The 17,930-nt window shown below is 41.6% G+C and overlaps 7 protein-coding genes across 10 annotated transcripts; 6 read left to right on the top strand and 1 right to left on the bottom strand.

Annotated features, from left to right (window-relative positions):
• The first annotated feature begins 23 nt into the window (after nt 1–23).
• Nucleotides 24–4,726, top strand: LOC125771788 (zinc finger protein 239-like). Of its 4 annotated transcripts, XM_049442841.1 has the most exons (6): nt 24–249; nt 321–838; nt 902–1,292; nt 3,613–4,145; nt 4,208–4,356; nt 4,425–4,726. In XM_049442841.1, the coding sequence occupies exons 2-6, from the start codon at nt 323–325 to the stop codon at nt 4,648–4,650; spliced, it is 1,815 nt and encodes a 604-aa protein (XP_049298798.1). In that variant the 5' UTR covers nt 24–249; nt 321–322; the 3' UTR covers nt 4,651–4,726. The 4 variants fall into 4 exon arrangements, with proteins under 4 accessions (XP_049298798.1, XP_049298800.1, XP_049298801.1 ...); XM_049442843.1 differs by lacking the exons at nt 321–838; nt 902–1,292 and adding an exon at nt 2,829–3,151 and having other exon boundaries at nt 26–249; nt 3,222–4,145; XM_049442844.1 differs by lacking the exons at nt 3,613–4,145; nt 4,208–4,356; nt 4,425–4,726 and adding exons at nt 1,793–1,941; nt 2,013–2,482 and having other exon boundaries at nt 26–249; nt 902–1,564.
• Nucleotides 4,727–4,848: 122 nt separating this feature from the next.
• LOC125771819 (zinc finger protein 37 homolog) lies at nt 4,849–6,316 on the top strand. The gene is made up of 3 exons (XM_049442888.1): nt 4,849–5,218; nt 5,291–6,079; nt 6,152–6,316. The coding sequence occupies exons 1-3, from the start codon at nt 5,081–5,083 to the stop codon at nt 6,275–6,277; spliced, it is 1,053 nt and encodes a 350-aa protein (XP_049298845.1). The 5' UTR covers nt 4,849–5,080; the 3' UTR covers nt 6,278–6,316.
• A 116-nt stretch (nt 6,317–6,432) lies between these two features.
• On the top strand, nt 6,433–12,321 carry LOC125769578 (uncharacterized). The gene is made up of 10 exons (XM_049438309.1): nt 6,433–6,711; nt 6,778–7,650; nt 7,716–7,864; nt 7,943–8,232; nt 8,572–8,654; nt 8,726–9,209; nt 10,633–11,048; nt 11,106–11,801; nt 11,861–12,012; nt 12,077–12,321. The coding sequence occupies exons 1-10, from the start codon at nt 6,574–6,576 to the stop codon at nt 12,306–12,308; spliced, it is 3,513 nt and encodes a 1,170-aa protein (XP_049294266.1). The 5' UTR covers nt 6,433–6,573; the 3' UTR covers nt 12,309–12,321.
• LOC125771820 (zinc finger protein 777-like) lies at nt 8,393–10,560 on the top strand. Its single transcript, XM_049442889.1, has 4 exons — nt 8,393–8,654; nt 8,726–9,209; nt 9,271–9,521; nt 9,580–10,560. The coding sequence occupies exons 1-4, from the start codon at nt 8,517–8,519 to the stop codon at nt 9,700–9,702; spliced, it is 996 nt and encodes a 331-aa protein (XP_049298846.1). The 5' UTR covers nt 8,393–8,516; the 3' UTR covers nt 9,703–10,560.
• A 452-nt stretch (nt 12,322–12,773) lies between the features above and the next one.
• On the top strand, nt 12,774–14,721 carry LOC125771813 (zinc finger protein 596-like). The gene is made up of 4 exons (XM_049442879.1): nt 12,774–12,920; nt 12,990–13,733; nt 13,798–13,949; nt 14,036–14,721. The coding sequence occupies exons 1-4, from the start codon at nt 12,783–12,785 to the stop codon at nt 14,316–14,318; spliced, it is 1,317 nt and encodes a 438-aa protein (XP_049298836.1). The 5' UTR covers nt 12,774–12,782; the 3' UTR covers nt 14,319–14,721.
• A 70-nt stretch (nt 14,722–14,791) lies between these two features.
• On the bottom strand, nt 14,792–17,094 carry LOC125771786 (F-box only protein 42). The gene is made up of 2 exons (XM_049442839.1): nt 16,793–17,094; nt 14,792–16,727 (listed from the first exon to the last, which is right to left on the bottom strand). Exons 1-2 carry the CDS (start codon nt 16,911–16,913, stop codon nt 14,905–14,907), a joined length of 1,944 nt encoding a protein of 647 aa, XP_049298796.1. The 5' UTR covers nt 16,914–17,094; the 3' UTR covers nt 14,792–14,904.
• A 206-nt stretch (nt 17,095–17,300) lies between these two features.
• Nucleotides 17,301–17,854, top strand: LOC125771843 (enhancer of yellow 2 transcription factor-like). The gene is made up of 2 exons (XM_049442928.1): nt 17,301–17,469; nt 17,529–17,854. The coding sequence occupies exons 1-2, from the start codon at nt 17,417–17,419 to the stop codon at nt 17,749–17,751; spliced, it is 276 nt and encodes a 91-aa protein (XP_049298885.1). The 5' UTR covers nt 17,301–17,416; the 3' UTR covers nt 17,752–17,854.
• Nucleotides 17,855–17,930: the final 76 nt, after the last annotated feature.

Below are 17,930 nucleotides of genomic sequence, written 5' to 3'. Positions count from 1 at the left end.
TTCAAACCTTTGTTATAAACGGAACCCTTAAGGGCTGTCAAATAACCAATTTCGCTGGATTGTTGTTGCCCTTCTGTACGTAGTTTCTACGAGCGATTCTTGCCATTAACAACTGACCGTGCATACGAAAAGAATAAATATGAATTTCTACAAAACATGTCCAAGCCAAACAACGAAAAGAGTTCTTTAGACACAGTTTGGTTGAAGTGAAGCACACTGAACAGCGACTGTTGAATATACAAGGTGTAGGTGGGTTGAATTAGTGCTATGGCTTAGAGCGAAGCAGTTCAGATTGTAACCCCTTTTGTGTTTTTTTTCAGCCATGGATGTTACAGCGAAGGGTACAGCTAAACGTGTCTTAAAAACTACAAGTGACGATGATAGAAAGCAGATCATATCGGCATATGAAAATGGGTTTAAACCAGCGGTAATAGGTCATATGTTGAATGTAAAGACGGCTACCGTCTACGGAATCATAAAAAAGTATAAGGAAACATGGCAAATAGAAGCCAAAAAGCGTGGTGGTAACAATGCCAAGTTGTTGTCGAAAGAAGCCGTGTATAGTATTCGTGGATGGATTGAGGAAGATAGCACAATTACCCTTCGAGCACTAGCAGAGAAAGTGTACGTAAAACACGGCGTGCGAGCGGCTGTTTCTACCATAGGTAAAGAAGTTAGGCGCCTTAACCGCTCACGAACAGCACCTAGAACAGGGCATAAATTGAGGCAAATATGTCGATTTTGCTTGAACCAAGATGAAAAGACGCTTGCCCCTATAGAAAATATATTCGATTCTTATTTAACCATCGAAAATGTGGAACGGTTCACGGGCGTCTCTGTAAGTATACCTGCATCCCTAAAAGCTTGACATAATAACTGTTTCGATAAACTTATTTTACAGATACAAACAAATGATTATGCTTTGTACGCTGTATGCTCAACTTGCACGAACATTTTGCAAAATTCAGTCGTGTTCCGTTTCTCTTGTATAAGGAATGACGCTTATTTGCGTGAACAATTTCTGCTGGACGAAACTTCACCAGCCTCAAGCAATGTAAATGCATGTGAGGATCAAGATCCATTGGAAACGGACAATGATTATACGGTGTTCGAAATCTATGAACCACTAGCTACAGCTATAGCTCCAGACTCTGATAGTCAAACAGCATTAGATACAACGAACACGCCAAAGATGGTGGATATAAAGCAAGAGTTTAACACCATCGATTGCATGAAGACGGAAACAATACCAAACTCCGATAGTGAACCAAGATTAAATGCAAAAAATACACCTGAACTACTGGTAGTAAAGGAAGAGCCTAACTCCGCTGATTGCATTGAACCAAGTACGATACATAACACCAGCAATCAACCAATATTAAGCCCAAGAAATACGTCCCAACAAGAGAATGTAGAGGAAGAGTTTTACTCTGCTAATTACATCGAACCCTGTGAGCCGACCAGTTCCGTTAATGAAGAGTACGAAACTAATAACGCATCATGCAGCTCAAGTATGGGAACCGTTCCGGATTCCAACAAAAAAAATCGCATCTATAAAAATGGGGTAAATTTGTTCCAAAAATATATGGTTACTCACACGCAAGAAGCCAGATATACATGTCCCCATTGTGCGATAAAAATGACGCATGAAGCAAATTTAGATCGCCACATTAAAGCCGTACACTTGAAGATTGCAATAAAATCATGCGAATTATGCGGCAACCTAATCAACCTATGCGGATTTACCTAATTATGCGGATTTACCTAATTAACGATTTCTCTATACTTTTAGCGTTCTCAACATGGCATTGGCAAAATGTATGAGTGCAAAATTTGTCAAAAAAAATATAGTCATCCGCGCGGCTTGAGAAATCATTATAATCGTTTACATAGTTCGGATTTCCACAACCGTGTGCCATGTGGCATGGGTTTAACGACACGGTAAGATTTGGTGCCTTATTTGGATTATTCAGTTTCAATTTATAGATGGTTTTGTTTCCTTTACTCAACAGAGATTCATTACGAATTCATAAAGCAGTTCATTCATCAGCTAAATTATATGCTTGCAGCGAGTGTCCAAAAAGATTCAAAAGCCGCAATATAAAAAACAAGCATCTATTGACTCATAGGGGTTTCCTTTTCGAATGCAACATCTGCGACAAAATGTATCTCAACAAATTGCTTCTTAACAAGCACATTAGGAAAAAGCACACAAGTAACGAGGAGGATGGCGATTAAGGTTGTAAAATATCAAAACGAGGCGTGTATTTGAAGACTGCTGCCGTGAGGCACTCTGAAATCGAAATTATACGCTTAGTTTTTGGATATCAAACAACAGCTCTCGGGTGAATGATGGATCCCTTTCACAAGGTACAGTTTTGGTTTCGAAAAAACCCATTTTTCGACATATTTTAGTTCTGTTCTGATCTGCCCAGTCTGTAAAACACCATAAATTAGTAATAAAGAGAGATGAGCAATGAAAGTGAGCTAGAGGAACGAAAGTCGTTCAATTCATTCCGTACCTAGTTGAAACCTTCGTTATAAACGCAACCCTTAAGGGCTGTCAAATGACCAATTTCGCTGGATTGTTGTTGCCCTTCTGTACGTAGTTTCTACGAGCGATACTTACCATTAACAACTGACCGTGCACACGGAAACAACAAATATGGATTTCTAAACAACCAAAAGAGTTCTTTACACATAGTTTGGTTGAAGTGAAGCACACTGAACAGCGACTGTTGAATATACAAGGTGTAGGTGGGTTGAATTAGTGCTATGGCTTAAAGCGAAGCAGTTCAGATTGTAACCCCTGTTTGTGTTTTTTTCAGCCATGGATGCTGCAAGCGAAGATGATAGAGGACACATCATATCGGCGTACGAATGTGGGTTTAAACCATCAGTAATAAGCCGTATGTTGAACATAAAGACAGCTACCATCTATAAAATCATAAGAAGACATAAGACAGCTTTGCAAATCGAAGCAAAAAAGCGTTCATTAAGAGAATCACAAAGAGAGCCTAAATCAGTGCAAGAAATGTGGCAAATATGTCATTTTTGTTTGAACCAAGACGAAGAGACGCTCAACCCCATAACAGACATATTGGATTCTAATTTAACCATCGAAAATTTAGAAAGATTTACGGGTGTTACTGTAAGTATCCTTGTCTCCCAAAACGCTGTGTAGTTTATACAATAACTGTCGCCAGTAACCTGTTTTACAGATACAAACGAATGACCATGTTGTATACGCTGTATGCCCGGATTGTACAAACATATTGCAAAATTCAGTCGTGTTCCGTTTTTCTTGTATAAGGAATGACGCTTATTTGCGTGAACAATTACTGCTGGACGAAACTTCACCAGCCTCAGGCAATGTAAATGCATGTGAGGATCAAGATCCATTGGAAACGGACAATGATTATACGGTGTTCGAAATCTATGAACCACTAGCTACAGCTATAGCTCCAGACTCTGATAGTCAAACCGCGTTGAATACAACGAACACGCCAAAGTTGGTGGATATAAAGCAAGAGTTTAACACCATCGATTGCATAAAGACGGAATCAATACAAAACTCCGATAGTCAACCAAGATTAAATGTAAAAAATACACCTGAACTACTGGTAGTAAAGGAAGCTGATTGCATTGAACCAAGTACGATACATAACACCAGCAATCAACCAATATTAAGCCCAAGAAATACGTCCCAACAAGAGAATGTAGAGGAAGAGTTTTACTCTGCTAATTACATCGAACCCTGTGAGTCGACCAGTTCCGACAGTGAAGAGTACGAAACTAAGCACGATGAAACTAACAACGCATCATGCACCTCAAGTATGGGAATCGTTCCGAATTCCAACAAAAAAATTCACATCTATAAAAATGGGGTTAGATTGTTCAATGTTTCGGTGCCTCAACCAAAAGCGCTTTGCAATATGTGTGGTAAATTTGTGAGAAAACTCGAAAAACATATGGTTACTCACACGCAGGAAGCCAGATATACATGTCCACATTGTGCGATAAAAATGACGCATGAAGCAAATTTAGATCGCCACATTAAAGCCGTACACTTGAAGATTGCAATAAAATCATGCGAATTATGCGGAAAAGGATTGACCAGCAAAAGCAGCTTCCTATCACACATGGTAAAGGGTGTTAGTACTTATAAGCAATGCATTAGGTATTAACGATTTATCTGTACTTTTAGCGTTCTCAGCATGGCATTGGTAAAATGTATGAGTGCAAAATTTGTCAAAAACAATATAAATATGCAAGCAGTGTGAGGCTCCATTATAATACCACACATAGTACGGTTTACCATGTGTGTGCGACATGTGGCATTGGATTTAAGACACGGTAAGATAGTTTTTTTTTCGATTTCTAGAGAGCTATCTACGACAAGTTGTATTTCCTTTTCCCAACAGAAAATCCCTCCGAACCCATCAGGCAGTCCATTCATCGGAAAAGCCTTATGCCTGCAGCGAGTGCCCAAAAAGGTTCAAAGGGCGCGAAGCGAGAAGAGCACATCAAATGACTCATAGTGGAATTCTTTTCAAATGCACCATCTGCACCAAATCGTATCGTTACAAATCGCTTCTCAGCATGCATCTCAGAAAAGTGCACACAACTAACAATGATTGTGGAGAATAAGGTTGTAATGGGGTTATCGACAAATACATTTAAATTTCCTAATAAAGGTGTTTTTTTTAATGTGGATGGATTTAAACAGTGACTAATTACCACTTGCAAATAATAAAAATTTCTGGTTTTCTTGCAATTTGGTGGGTGTACACGCAACGACATCCCGCCATTTTTCGTCCTCGAACTCTTTCATTCCGCCAGGATGGTGAGTTATCGGCAAAATCTTTCTTGTGCTTTTATTGTTAGATACGAGAAAACGTAAATATAGGCTCTAAATATAGTTCTATTAAATTGATTTATTCTATTTTGGTTTGCGTATTTTAATTATCGGGAGCGTTGGCATTTTGCTTGTTGTCAGTTGTGTCTTTGCTGAATGTTGTCAAATGTGAGTTGACGTCGAGATCCCACCCAAAGCAAGCAGTAGGTAAACACAATAATTATGGCGAACGTTCTGCAAGAATTGTTAAATGTTTGCCGATTTTGTTTGTGCGAGAACAAACTGGATCTGAAGCCTATCATGGAACGGTTGGATTCTACACTCACGATCAATGAGGTAGAACGATACACAGGTATTCAGGTAAGATGCTCATATTGCTGTATACTGTACAAGAGGCTGAATCTTCTAGGTTGCATCTTCCATAACTTACAGGTAAATACTGACGAAGACTGCTTGCTATATGCGATGTGTATGGAATGTACAACCAAATTGAAGAAGTCAATTGAGTTTCGACAAATCTGCCTTAACAACCAAACACACTTCGAAGAGCTGCTTATGATGTTGGTTGCCAGTGCTGACACCACGCATCATGAAGCTGTTGATAGTGAAAAATGTACGGATAGTACGGAAGACACCATGAGCCATACAGTATTTATGGACCAATTGGAGGAGGAAGATAATGGTAGTGAGCTAATCCATAGCCCATGCAATAGCCCTCAGCCTTCTGATGTGCATAATGAGGACGATGAAATGTATTGTGCAAACTATATCGAACCTGGCACATCGTATCATTCAGATAGCGACGAGCTGGCAAACCCAACGATTGAGACGAAAAAGCCGAGAAAAAAGTACACGTTGAAGAAGTATCAGTGTTCTGTACCGGTACCCGTCGTTAAGGAACGCAAAGGGCGTAGAAAAACGTATGAATATTCTAAACTTTCCCAAAGCCAATTATATTACATAAAGAAGGATAAAGATGTGAATCGAATGTATATGAAGTTGCTGTGTGACGTGTGCGGCAAACTAGTGAAAGCCTTTACCACCCACATGGATACCCATTCAGATGTGCCGAAGTATAGTTGTCCGCATTGTCCAGCGAAGATGAAAACGAAAAACAATTTAGCAGAGCACATAAAAACCGTACACCAAAAAATCGTTGGCAAAACGTGCAACATATGTGGTAAGGGCTTCATACACCATAAAACGTATCGGTATCATATGGTAAGTGTTTTTCCGACAAGAGATATGCAACGTCGAAATAGTTATTTACAAAACGATGTATTTTCTTTCCAGCTTGCCCATCAATCCGAAGGAGAGGCATTTGAATGCATTCCATGCGCAAAAAAATTTGACAAACCGTTTGGTCTACGAGATCATAACAATAGAGTTCACAACATTGCCAGAAATTTGAAAATGTAGCTTATCCAGAGAATGGTAATAAATTGATCTCTCTACTTATTTTAGCCTGCCTAAAGTTGTCCTAGGTCTCGGTCCGAAATCCAGAATTGGCAACGAGACCATATTGCACCATGTGTGTACTGTGTGTACATATTACGGTACCCAAATATTTTTTATCAAATATTTTATGCGAAATGTAATTTACAAACATTGCAACAGCATGTGTGTTTTTGAAAATCATGATACCTGCTTCGATTGGACAAGTTTGACATTTCTTGTATGGACCTTGTTTACAAACATTCATATTTCGCTGCACGATGGCCATCGAGTACAAAGATTTCTTTCTAATTTGTCGATTTTGCTTGTCCCGGGATGAATCGCATCTTATACCCATCACAGAAGTCCTAGATACATCACTTACTGTAGATAATTTACGCAGCTGTACTGGAGTTCATGTGAGTATAGCATATTTCGGAGTAGATGATATCACTGTATCAACCCTTTTGTTCTTGGCAAGGCAGGTCGATTCAATACACACCGATGGAGACACGATGCACGTGATTTGCTTCGACTGTACAAGCAAGCTGAAGATGTTTGCTGCGTTCCGAAGGAATTGTATTAGCAACGATTACCTATTTCATCAACTGTGGCGGGAATCTCGTACAAACAGTAAAATTGTTTCCGATCTTGCTGCGGAATATCTGTATGATTCTGACGATGCTCCTTTCGTGGTGGAGTTCCTCGAGGATGAGAATATCGACAGTGATACCGATGGTTTACGATTGACTCAAGATGCAAACGGTTTTGATGCCATAGAAACAGAACAGTCCCCACTAGAAGAGGCAGTCAACTATGATGCCAATAATTCGGACAATGAAGCACCATCGAGCCAACAAAATAGCAATGAAATTCATCAACAAAGTGTAGCACCAAACACGATCGAACAGGACGTGTTCGCAGACGAAACCCTTTACTCGGCTAACTCCATTGAACTGGGTGAACCATACTCTGACACTGATGAGACCGATGTGTTTCAAACTGGAACGAAGTTGACTAATAGAAACAAATCTTGTTTAAAAATCGTTAGAACGAGTGACCGAACGAGTGGCGATAGTCGCAATTCTAACATTGGAAATATGTTCTTTCGGCGTACCAGTCAGAAACGAGTAAAGCCACTTTGCGAAACGTGCGGTAAATTGGTATATAATCTCGCATCGCATATCACAAGCCACACTGATGAATTCAACTATGCGTGTCCGCATTGTCCTATCAAAATGAAACATTCATCCTATCTAGTGCGTCACATACAAACTGTTCACTTTAAGACGGTAGTTAAATCTTGCGCTACGTGCAATATAGGTTTCACCCATTACACTACCTACCGATCGCACATGGTAAGTATATGATTGTTCCTGCCTTGATAGCTCGCTTCACTAACGAATTTGCTCGTTGTTTGCAGTATACGGAACATGGTATCGGGAAGCTACATGAATGCCTAGTGTGCGCGAGAAGATTTCCTGAAGCATGCAGGCTGAGAAAACATATCAAACGATTTCATAACACTGAGAAGTACGATTGTGAGGTTTGTGGCAGCATATTTAAAATGCGGTAAGTCTAATTTTGTTTCCACCGTCGTATAGTGTCATTTGTTGTTAATGAATAGTACATATTTTATTTACTTTGTAGCGAACATCTGCAGAGACACCAAAAGAGGGTCCATACGAGCGGACAACCCTACAAGTGTAGCCAGTGTCCGAAGCGATTCAAATGCGCAAGCTATAGGAAAAAGCACGAACTAGTTCATCATAGTGGTATTGTTTTGGAATGTTCAGTTTGTGATAAATCATTTCGATATAAATATCAGGTTAATGCACATATGAGAAAAATGCATCCAGAAGCTAACCGCGAGACCAAAGTAACACAACAAGAAACCAAGATTGGCTTCAGTGAAACTTCGTACACAGAATTGATGGAATCAATCTGAATAGTTCCCGAGTGGCTCTGAAGCTCTCAATAAAGAAAAGAAGCTATATTCGCGAGCTATTAGAAGGAGAAAAGAAAAACCAAAAACGTAGCTTTTTTAAATTAATTATCACGCTGGAATCCCCCCCCCCCCCACCATGTTGCACTGTTCTGCCGATGGGTCACCCTGTGCTTGGCGTGCAAATTTCAGTAGTGTGTGTGACAGCTCATTCTGACATTTTCAAACAAGCGTTGTTTGTCAACAATAACACTCTCTCCCCGTACATTGTTGTGGAGAATGGCGAGCGACAAGCGCGAAATATTCCACATTTGCCGCTTTTGTTTGTGCCAAGACGAAGCGTATCTAATTCCCATCAACAAAATATTGGATCCCACACTCACGATCGACGATGTAGAACGATTTACTGGAATACAGGTAAGTTTCGTGCGCACGGATCAGACGCCAAGAAACATCATTGAAACGAGCAACAATCGCTTTACTTTCAGTTCAGTACGGATGACGACGCGTCGTACGCGATATGTTTAGAATGTACTAATAGTCTGAAAAACTCTGTCGCCTTCCGGACCACCTGCTTGAACAATGATTCTCTCTTCCACGAGCTATGCACTGTTGTGGCTACCGGTACAGAAAGCATATACGACGAAACGGTCGAATATCTGGAAAGCGAGTTTGAAGAGGAAGATGACAACGATTTTGAAAAAGTCGACGAAAAACCTTTCACAGCATTGTCCGTCGAGCCGTTTTGGAGAGCAAAAAGTAGCCCGCAGCTCATGTACGAAGAGGAATACATTCACGATAGTCAGGAAGACACTGTAACAAGCAATTACGATGAGCAGCTGTCCAACGAGACCGACTTTCCTTACTCTGCTAATCGTATCGAACCCGGTGAATCGGTTTCCGACGAAGACATGTTTGCACCGAATTTCTTCTCGCAGCCAAGCTACAAGAAACAGACAAAGAGCCCCAAAGGTAATACGCATTTGGTAGTCGTTAAGCGATATCTCATGGTGGATCGAACTTTCATTCTCAGATAAGAACCTTCGGGGAAAGCGGAAATTACACCTATGCAACTGGTGCGGCATATTCGTACATCATATACCAAGCCATGAGCTTATCCACAAAGAGGAAGCCACATATGCCTGTCCGTATTGTCCCGTAAAAATGAAGCAAAAAGGCAACTTATCGCAACACATACAAACTGTGCACTTCAAAACTGTTGGTAAGACGTGCGAAATATGCGGCAAAGGCTTCATACACCACAAAACCTATAGGTATCACATGGTACGTACCATTGTTTAGAAGTTGAAGGATGTGTTTGACTATTTGTTTTACATTTTAGCGCACTCATCAGGATGCCGGAGAGTCTTTCGAATGCCAAGTATGCTCGAAACCATTCAATCGGTCTAGTGGTTTGGAAGATCATTTGAAAAAATTTCACAGCATAGCAAAGAATTTAAAATGAATCAATTCAAAGTGTGCAAAGTGTTGATTGGAAGATTGTCTTCTTCTTCGGCCTGGGCTCTGATTTTGGTTAGATCCTGTAGAAAAATCCAGGGAAGAATAAGAAATAGAATAAGCTTTTATAATAATGTGTCCGAAGGTACTTGCTATCCGTGGAACAGTAGTAACTTCGAGCTGAACTCTATTTTGATGCATCAGTTTAATCTAAGTTGGTACTTGCAAACCAGTGGAGGATTCTGCTCGTAGGCCCTAAGAGGAATGGTAGTTGGGGCCCCTAAACTAAAGATGGTCGCACTGTGGACAAGCTCAGCGAACCGAGGGAGCTTAGGCGGCCACATACTCCGCCTACCGTTAGATTCGCCACTGTTGCAAACGCACTTACAAACGCACTTTAGGTTGTATTTACTTGCTTTAATTTGTAATTGATAATTTTTTTTAGACGGTGTTATGGTTTGCTCCATCCGTATACACTTTATTTCAAAATTACGCTACTTTTAAAACTTTGAAGTTCATGGATTTTTTTACGTGCTATTCCGAAAATACGTTAAACTGTAAAAAAATCATAAAATATTAGTTTAGAGTGTGCTTCGTATCAGGCAAATAAGTATTCAATTAATACGATCTACAAACGATATTGGAGTTACGCGGATTTCTACGGTACACATTACCATTCGCATACCTCAAAAAATCGCTGTATTTGATTGAACTTTTATTTACCGGACCTAGGAGAATTTACCACGTAGCCGTACAGTTAATCCTCTGTAAGTCGATTGGCAGTAATAAATCCATCAGTTAAGCATACATTGATTATTTTAATGCAAACATAAACTTGTAATAAATAAACGATTTAAAAAAGCCATCCTTCCCATGGCGTAGGTCAAGTTTGTTGAGTGCCGTTTGAAAGAGTAAAGAAAGGCTTGATACTGAAGTTAAACTATTAAGCAAATGCTTAAAACTACACCATTTAGGACAATACAGTACTTTGTATCAAAGTATAAGGATTCAAAATGTATCCTGGAAAACGTGAAGGAGTTAATTTCACATTGCCATTGCGCATCGAGTGAATTTTCACGTTTCCCCTGTTTCGAATCTAAACGAAGGTACACCCTGTGTTTCCATATTGGACTTGAAAGTTTTGAAGTGTGTTGTTGTGATGTTTGCATGTTTATTGTTTCCATTCCAGTGCAATTGTTGTGTTGTACCTTTAGTAAAGCTAGATGCTGTGTAAAAATGTTTGCAATTTGCCGGTTTTGCTTGAACGATGACGAGACAGGCCTTCGTCTTATCACGGAATCTGAAGATGATTCGCTCACTATCGACGAGATGGAACTATTTACAGGATTACAGGTAAGTCCACAGTTGTTCTACATAAGTTTGTATTGTTAACCATTTCTCGGCTTTTAGCTAAACGACGGGCAGCTCTACTCGTACGCCGTTTGTTACGAATGTTTAAAGCGTCTAGAAATGATGGGCACCTTTCGAGAACTTTGTTTAAGCAATGAAGCTTACTTCCGACAAATCTACGCCATGCACTATACAAAAGTAGAATTAGCACCTACGGAAATTGAGCTTGTGCCTAGTGTTACATTGGAAGAAGATAGCGCAGATAGCAGCACATCGATAATCTCCCGAAACCACTCATCCCCACGCAGCAATTTGGACGTTGAAGAGGAAAAGGATGACTATTGCTCTGTGCAGAACAGCATCGATCCGGTGCAATCTCTCTTATCCAAGGATGACAAACGAGATGACAATTACGAGGAACATTCAACAGATTCAATACCAATAACATCACCGCCCAAAGCTAAACTTGTACAAGCAAAGAACCAGAGCGTGTATAAAAACCCGAATCGATCGAAGAACGCTAATACGCAACGGCAACTTTGTAGCATCTGTGGCAAAATGGTAACAAACATAGTGCTACACATTTCCAGCCACACGAAGGAAGCCAACTACAAATGTCCACACTGTCCTACGAAGATGACTCATCCCGCCAATCTTATGCGCCACATTAAGGCTGTGCATCTGAAGACGATCGTAAAATCGTGCGACTTGTGCGGCAAAGGCTTCACGCACAAAAACACCTACAAATCTCACATGGTAAGGAGTTGGCTTTGTCCGTTGTCCGAATACCCTATACAACAACTCGTTTATTGTAGCGTTCGCAACACAATATCGGAGAATCCTTCAAGTGTGAAATGTGCTCTAAGCTTTTCAAGCATCCCAGTGGTTTGAGAGATCATGTCATACGATTTCATACCAGCGACAGCAACTATGAGTGCGTTTTATGTGAGAAAATGTTCAAAACGAAGTAAGGCCCTCCCTACCTAAGCTCTGCTTTCATTACAGAACATTATTTCCTTAACTTTTTCCAGACAGGCGTTGAAGGAACACCAAAATGTACATACGGACGAACAACCTTATTGCTGTAAGCATTGCCAAAAGCGATTTAAAAGCAGAAGCGCCAGGAATGCGCATCAGGTTACGCACAGTGGCATTGTATTTACCTGCAAGTACTGTGATAAGTCATATCGTTACAAAGCTCTACTCAACATGCACGTTCGAAAATATCACCAATTTCGCACGAGCGAATATGACCGTGATTAATGCAAAACAGAATATAAAAAGGCACTGTAAGCTGTCCAAGCGATTGAACCACCCGAGACTAGTGTTTAGATTTGGGTCCTAATCACAGGCATTGTATTTTGGGATGATTCCCTCTACTTTTCCACCAAACCAAATCAAAACTAGTGATCATGTTTGTCCTTCGTTCCTCTACGAAAACCCTAGGGAATCTTTCGAATACAAGGTGTGTTCGAAGGCATTCAGACGTTCTATTGGATTGTAGAAACATATTAAAAAGTTTGTAGCTATTACAAAGAGTGTGATATAAATGAACATTGCACTAAAAGTACACTTGAGCCAGAAACAAAACGGAAATTCCGCTGGGTGGATGCAATTCAAATGTATATCAAGGTTGTTATACATACTTGCTATAAACACCTTGGTGCAATGCCAAACCAATCTTGACAATAGATTCAGCGTCGTTATTTATCAACAAATTGTACCATTCGGTGCGAGATGGAAAGCTTTACACCCGAAATATCCAGTATTTGTCGGTTTTGTTTGAGCCAAAATGAGAAACTTCTCATACCAGTTAGCAAAGCGTTAAATACTTCACTCGCCATTGAAGATGTAGAGCGGTTTACCGGTATTCAGGTAAGACAAATGCAACGTTTGTTTTGGGTACAGGTGCACCATTGCATAGCGCTGATTCTTATTTTGCAGATTAAACCGTACAATTTATCAGTGTACATGATGTGTTTCGATTGTACGCGAAAGCTGAAAAAGTCTGCCGAATATCGGGAGTCATGCATAAGTAATGATATACTGTTTTATGAGCTGTTTGGCAAACTTGAAAACGACGAATCCTGCGATGACTACGAAGGTGCTCACTCTTCAAAGACGGAAACATTTACGATTGAATTGGTCCTTCCACACAATGCGTCCTCGGAGCAAACACAGCTCGAAGAGCAGCGAGAAGAAATCAGTGGAAACAGTACATCGAACGACGAGGACGAAACTACAGAAATACCACATCAGCAGCACGACGGATTGGAAGTGGAAAAATATGAAACAGTTAATACATGTTTCAGTGACGAGGAACAGCATGAAAAGGCTGAAAATTCATTTACCACGGCACGGTCGAATGGCGCGACCGGTAGAAATCCTGCCCGGCATGCTACCAAGAGAATGAGTAAAGTGGGTGAGTCGGGTACGAACCTTTCGAGAAACTACATTCGTGCGAAGCAGCTTTGCGTCACCTGCGGTAAGTTGGTGAACAATTTAGCTCGCCACCAGCAAAGCCACACGCTGGAAACGAAACGTGCCTGTCCACACTGTCCGGTGGAAATGGTGGATCATTCGAACTTGCTGCGTCACATAGAGGCTGTCCATTTGAAGAAGATTGTAAAATCTTGCGAAAAATGTGGCAAAGGTTTCACGCACAACAATACGTACAAATCGCACATGGTAAGTTAGACGCACTCGCAGTAAGGAAAGATATCAAATATACGCTTTGTGTCCGTTTTTTCAGCGTTCACAACACGGCATTGGAGAAACACACAAATGCATACATTGTCAAAAGGAATTCAACCATCCTGGTGGTTTGCGGGACCATTGCAAACGATTCCACAGCAATGTGTTCAACTTCGGCTGTACGACGTGCGGTAAACGTTTTAAACTCAAGTAAATAGTTTTGTACAAACATTCACCCTCTCTTGATACACTAACAAAAGGTTGTTTGGTAACATTTGTCATTTCTCCCTTCGCAGACAGGAACTGAGAGTGCACGAAAGGGTTCACTCGGCGGAAAAACCTTACTCGTGCAGCTTGTGTCCAAAGCGTTTCAAAAGTGGTTTTGCTAAGAAAACGCACGAACTTACGCACAGTGGGGTTAGCTTCGAATGTACTATCTGCAACAAATCGTATCGCTACAAAGCGCTTCTCAGTATGCACTGCAGAAAAATGCACCCAGAAGAACAGCCAACGGGAGATCAGGCTAACCAGGAAATTAAACCGACCGTAACCGTTTACGTAGGTTCTGGAAACGAATAATTTGCCTTTTTTGGATGAGGTGCTTAAAATAAGTTTACAAACTTTGACGAGAATCGAACGAGATACTGTTTGATGATGAATATGTATTTATCAAGAGGAGATATACTTAAAAATCATTTATTCAAGATATTCCCGAACCGATCATGCTTTGCCAAAATGTGATGAACAATATTTGATTTTTGTTTTTAATATTCTGACTGTATATCTCCGCCTAAGCTGATATAAATTTCATAACCGAAAAACAGAACAAAATCTTACTGTCTTTGTACCATGCCGTGAACGGATAAAATGGCTTATAATTTATGCAGAAAAGCTGTTAGTTTGTGGGACAAATTTTAAATGTTTTCATGAGTATAACAACAAATCTTCTAAATAAAACTATCAACATGGCAATTCATTAAAATGTCTGTAATATTCTTACCCATTCCCTTGCCGCTGCTGAATGTTCAATTACCGATCGCTTTGATTCTGAATTAATTTCAAATTCAATAAAGAATTTATTTTTATTGGACTGTATTCAGTTCAGAAATAGTACTACGACTGCTAAGCATCTAATCGAAAGCCACACGCTCGTGTGCTGAATGTTTTACACAACGGCCGTTGGAACTGTGAGAAAGTGCACGGAATTGGAAACGCACAAATTTTCCGATTTATGATTTTTGTTCAAACCACCAAACACGATCAGTTCCCCGTTGCCGTTGATCATCGTGGAAAACGTATAGTGATCCGGTGCGCCCGCTATAAGACCACTGTTTTTCGATTCCTGCCATTCAATGCAAGGTTCCGCACCGCCCGTTGGCAGTATTTTCGACACATCGCACACGTAGATGGCCAATCCGTTCCGTTTGACGCGCTTTGGTGTGACCGGATCGGACCCACTCGTGTTCGCAACCGACTCGTACACATTGCTAGCGTCTCTGTTGCCTTGCGCGGATTCATTTCCGTCTTCCTGTCGCTGTTCATCGAGCAACGGTCGATCTGTGGGTCGCTGTTGCGGTTGTTGCTGCTGTTGTTCAGCTTCCTTCGCTCGTCGCATGGCCGATATTTTCTCTTCCATTTTTCGTAGCCGCTCCAGTTGTCGCTCTCGCGAGCTGGCCGCAATCGATGAGTGATGGTTCGTTGAGTCTACACTGAAGGCCACCATCGCCATATGGTTCTGTTCCATGTTCTGCTGGTTGAAGCGTTTCGGCAGGTGATCATCTTCAGACGATTGACGCCCAAACGCACTTCTTATGATCGGCATAGAACGTGACGGTGGTCCAGCAGCGGAACTGCTCGGCGATCGTAATCCAGATGGACCGGGTCTCGCTTCTCCAGCACCATTTTGTGCCGCGGCAGGTTGCTTTGGTGTGGCAGCAGTGCCTTCTTTGGACGCGGCGGACGGTCCTGGCAGGACTGGCACTGACGCTGGTTGCAGCGGTGCTGGCGGAGGTGGCGGTAAGTTGGGTCTTTGCGGTGGGCTGTTTCGAGGAATGTTAGGCTCAGCACCATGTACCCCTTGTGGAATGCCCACGCGATTCCGGTGTATTTCGACCATCGGGCGAGCTCGGCCCACGGGTGGAACGCGACTTGGACGGATGATTTGAAAGTCATTGGGTGACGTTGGTCCTAACACTATCACCTTAGAACCGACATTGCACGCTGGATAGCACCAGTTGTGTGTTACGGTGCCTTTCTTGTTCTTAATTTGCACCCGCTTCCATACCCAGGTGTCCCGCTGCATGTCCAGCAGCCATGCGTCGTTAAACACGCGATTTACGCCTCCAGTTCCTCCCAGCACCAGAATGTGGTTTTCCCCGACCGCCATCTGAAACTGACCGTAACGTGGCGCCGGTTTCAGATCGGAAACTGCGGGCTTCTTCCAGACAAGCCGCTCCAAATCCAACACCCATATATCGTTCGATGTGCGAAGATTTTCCATGTTGTTCTGGTATCCACCGAACAGGATCATTTGATTGTGATGCACCGTAGCCGAGTGGCCAGTCATTGGCGGTGGTCCATACGCTTGATTGTGGATGGTCCAGCGATTTTCGACTATGTTGTACACGTGCAGCTCGTCAATGAGGGTGCACATATGGAACGGTGTATAAGCATGACGCCAACCACCGTACAGTACCAGCAAATCGTTGTGGCAAACGAGTGACGCACCCGCTTTGGGGGACGGATAGGTTCCCATCGAAATTGGTCGGATCCATTCGCGCCGCGACAGATCAAACTTCCACAGATCGTTGAATGTAGTGTCGTAGGACGACGCACCACCAAACACGTACATTGAGTTTCGGTGTAATGAGGTGGCATGGGCGAAACGCGCTGCAATCCGGGGGGTCGACTCGTGAAGGATTTCCTTCCAGCAAAGATTGAAATCAATTAGGCCCTTTTGAAGGTTGGATTTCTTTCGGGCTCTCACATCTGCAATACAGGGGAATAGGTAAGATGTTTGGCATGTTTGGCTTGGATAAAAGTTGACCGCTTACTTGTGGCCAGCAGATTCCATCGTTTGCAAACACCACCACAGTGTTCCAAGGGCTCGTAGGGCGGAAGCAAGCTGAAGATGAACTCAAGAATTTCATTCGGCAAATCGTTGATGTTGGCCATCGTTCCGAAAGCAGCCTTGACGTACTAGATCCTCAAAAACCACTTTTAATAGGTTATAACAAATAAATATTCCCACTACAATCTGCTTTTTATCAATTTGCAAGCATTTTTGCTCTTTAGGAAAGACGATTACTGCTTGCTTTGTTGTGTAGTTTTTATTTTATTCCAATGACATTCATGACAATAAACATCTGATTGCTGGCCCAGTGCAATTTCTATTGCAATTGCGGGAGAAAGGGGAAATAAATAAAGCGATCATGTTTTGTATGGATGGATTTTAGATTTTATACATTAAATAACAATTGAATAAATTTGAATTGTAAAATAATAGCAAACATTTCAGTACTATTCGATTCGATTATAAATTGTGTGTGACAAATTGTCCAGACCGTGACCCGTTGTGCCAGATTGTCACCATATTCTACCCAGCATCCAAGCTTGCCGAAGCATAAAATCCAATATCAGAAAGCATCAGCGACCCTGCAGCTAGAAAGTGTATCAAGATGTACAGTAAAAGTGTTGACCAAATTACTATCCTGCAAGGAGATCGCACAAAGTAAGAAACTGCCATAAATCTCTCGAGTCTAAAAGTAAAACGTTTTTGTTTTGGAGTAGGTTAAAAGATTTGCTACGCTTGCGGCTCATCGAGTGCGGTTGGAACGACCAGGTACGATACCTCTGCAGACAGGCGATAGTGGAAAATGGTCACACAAACGTGGACGGCGTCGTGCAAGTTGTAACGCCGGAAGCTCGTACCCTGATTCCTGATGTGGTGAAACGGGAGCTACTGCAGAAAATTCGAATGAGCTTGGTACAGCAGGAGAAGCTCGACTTGTAACTGTCCTCGGCGACCCCAGAACAGAATAAGATAAGTTTAAGTTAAGTCGATATAAACTATGTTTTAATAGAAAATGTCAAATAAAGCAATCATATGAATATAGGCCACATTGTTTAGCGTATTTATAATCGTTCTTCTCCGAGGATGGTGCCTTGCAGTAGGCGGTGGAAGATGTGCCC

This window comes from Anopheles funestus, chromosome 3RL, assembly GCF_943734845.2.
Source record: "Anopheles funestus chromosome 3RL, idAnoFuneDA-416_04, whole genome shotgun sequence".
Taxonomy (NCBI): Eukaryota; Metazoa; Arthropoda; class Insecta; order Diptera; family Culicidae; genus Anopheles; species Anopheles funestus.
Note: the sequence above shows the minus strand (reverse complement) of the source record. Positions and strands in the feature narration are given on the sequence as shown.

Excerpts from the sequence above, each read along its gene's own strand:
- LOC125771819 (XM_049442888.1), top strand. The coding sequence starts at position 5,081 with ATGGCGAACGTTCTGCAAGAATTGTTAAATGTTTGCCGATTTTGTTTG. Across the intron at positions 5,219-5,290 it reads AACGATACACAGGTATTCAG|GTAAATACTGACGAAGACTG; the intron begins GTAAGATGCTCA and ends CATAACTTACAG. Across the intron at positions 6,080-6,151 it reads AAACGTATCGGTATCATATG|CTTGCCCATCAATCCGAAGG; the intron begins GTAAGTGTTTTT and ends TTTTCTTTCCAG.
- LOC125771843 (XM_049442928.1), top strand. The coding sequence starts at position 17,417 with ATGTACAGTAAAAGTGTTGACCAAATTACTATCCTGCAAGGAGATCGC. Across the intron at positions 17,470-17,528 it reads CTGCAAGGAGATCGCACAAA|GTTAAAAGATTTGCTACGCT; the intron begins GTAAGAAACTGC and ends GTTTTGGAGTAG.
- LOC125771813 (XM_049442879.1), top strand. The coding sequence starts at position 12,783 with ATGGAAAGCTTTACACCCGAAATATCCAGTATTTGTCGGTTTTGTTTG. Across the intron at positions 13,734-13,797 it reads ATACGTACAAATCGCACATG|CGTTCACAACACGGCATTGG; the intron begins GTAAGTTAGACG and ends CCGTTTTTTCAG. Across the intron at positions 13,950-14,035 it reads GGTAAACGTTTTAAACTCAA|ACAGGAACTGAGAGTGCACG; the intron begins GTAAATAGTTTT and ends CTCCCTTCGCAG.
- LOC125769578 (XM_049438309.1), top strand. The coding sequence starts at position 6,574 with ATGGCCATCGAGTACAAAGATTTCTTTCTAATTTGTCGATTTTGCTTG. Across the intron at positions 6,712-6,777 it reads GCAGCTGTACTGGAGTTCAT|GTCGATTCAATACACACCGA; the intron begins GTGAGTATAGCA and ends TTGGCAAGGCAG. Across the intron at positions 7,651-7,715 it reads CTACCTACCGATCGCACATG|TATACGGAACATGGTATCGG; the intron begins GTAAGTATATGA and ends CGTTGTTTGCAG.
- LOC125771786 (XM_049442839.1), bottom strand. The coding sequence starts at position 16,913 with ATGGCCAACATCAACGATTTGCCGAATGAAATTCTTGAGTTCATCTTC. Across the intron at positions 16,728-16,792 it reads ATGGAATCTGCTGGCCACAA|ATGTGAGAGCCCGAAAGAAA; the intron begins GTAAGCGGTCAA and ends CCTGTATTGCAG.
- LOC125771820 (XM_049442889.1), top strand. The coding sequence starts at position 8,517 with ATGGCGAGCGACAAGCGCGAAATATTCCACATTTGCCGCTTTTGTTTG. Across the intron at positions 9,210-9,270 it reads ACAGACAAAGAGCCCCAAAG|ATAAGAACCTTCGGGGAAAG; the intron begins GTAATACGCATT and ends TTTCATTCTCAG. Across the intron at positions 9,522-9,579 it reads AAACCTATAGGTATCACATG|CGCACTCATCAGGATGCCGG; the intron begins GTACGTACCATT and ends TTTACATTTTAG.
- LOC125771788 (XM_049442841.1), top strand. The coding sequence starts at position 323 with ATGGATGTTACAGCGAAGGGTACAGCTAAACGTGTCTTAAAAACTACA. Across the intron at positions 839-901 it reads AACGGTTCACGGGCGTCTCT|ATACAAACAAATGATTATGC; the intron begins GTAAGTATACCT and ends CTTATTTTACAG. Across the intron at positions 1,293-3,612 it reads ATTAAATGCAAAAAATACAC|CTGAACTACTGGTAGTAAAG; the intron begins CTGAACTACTGG and ends TAAAAAATACAC.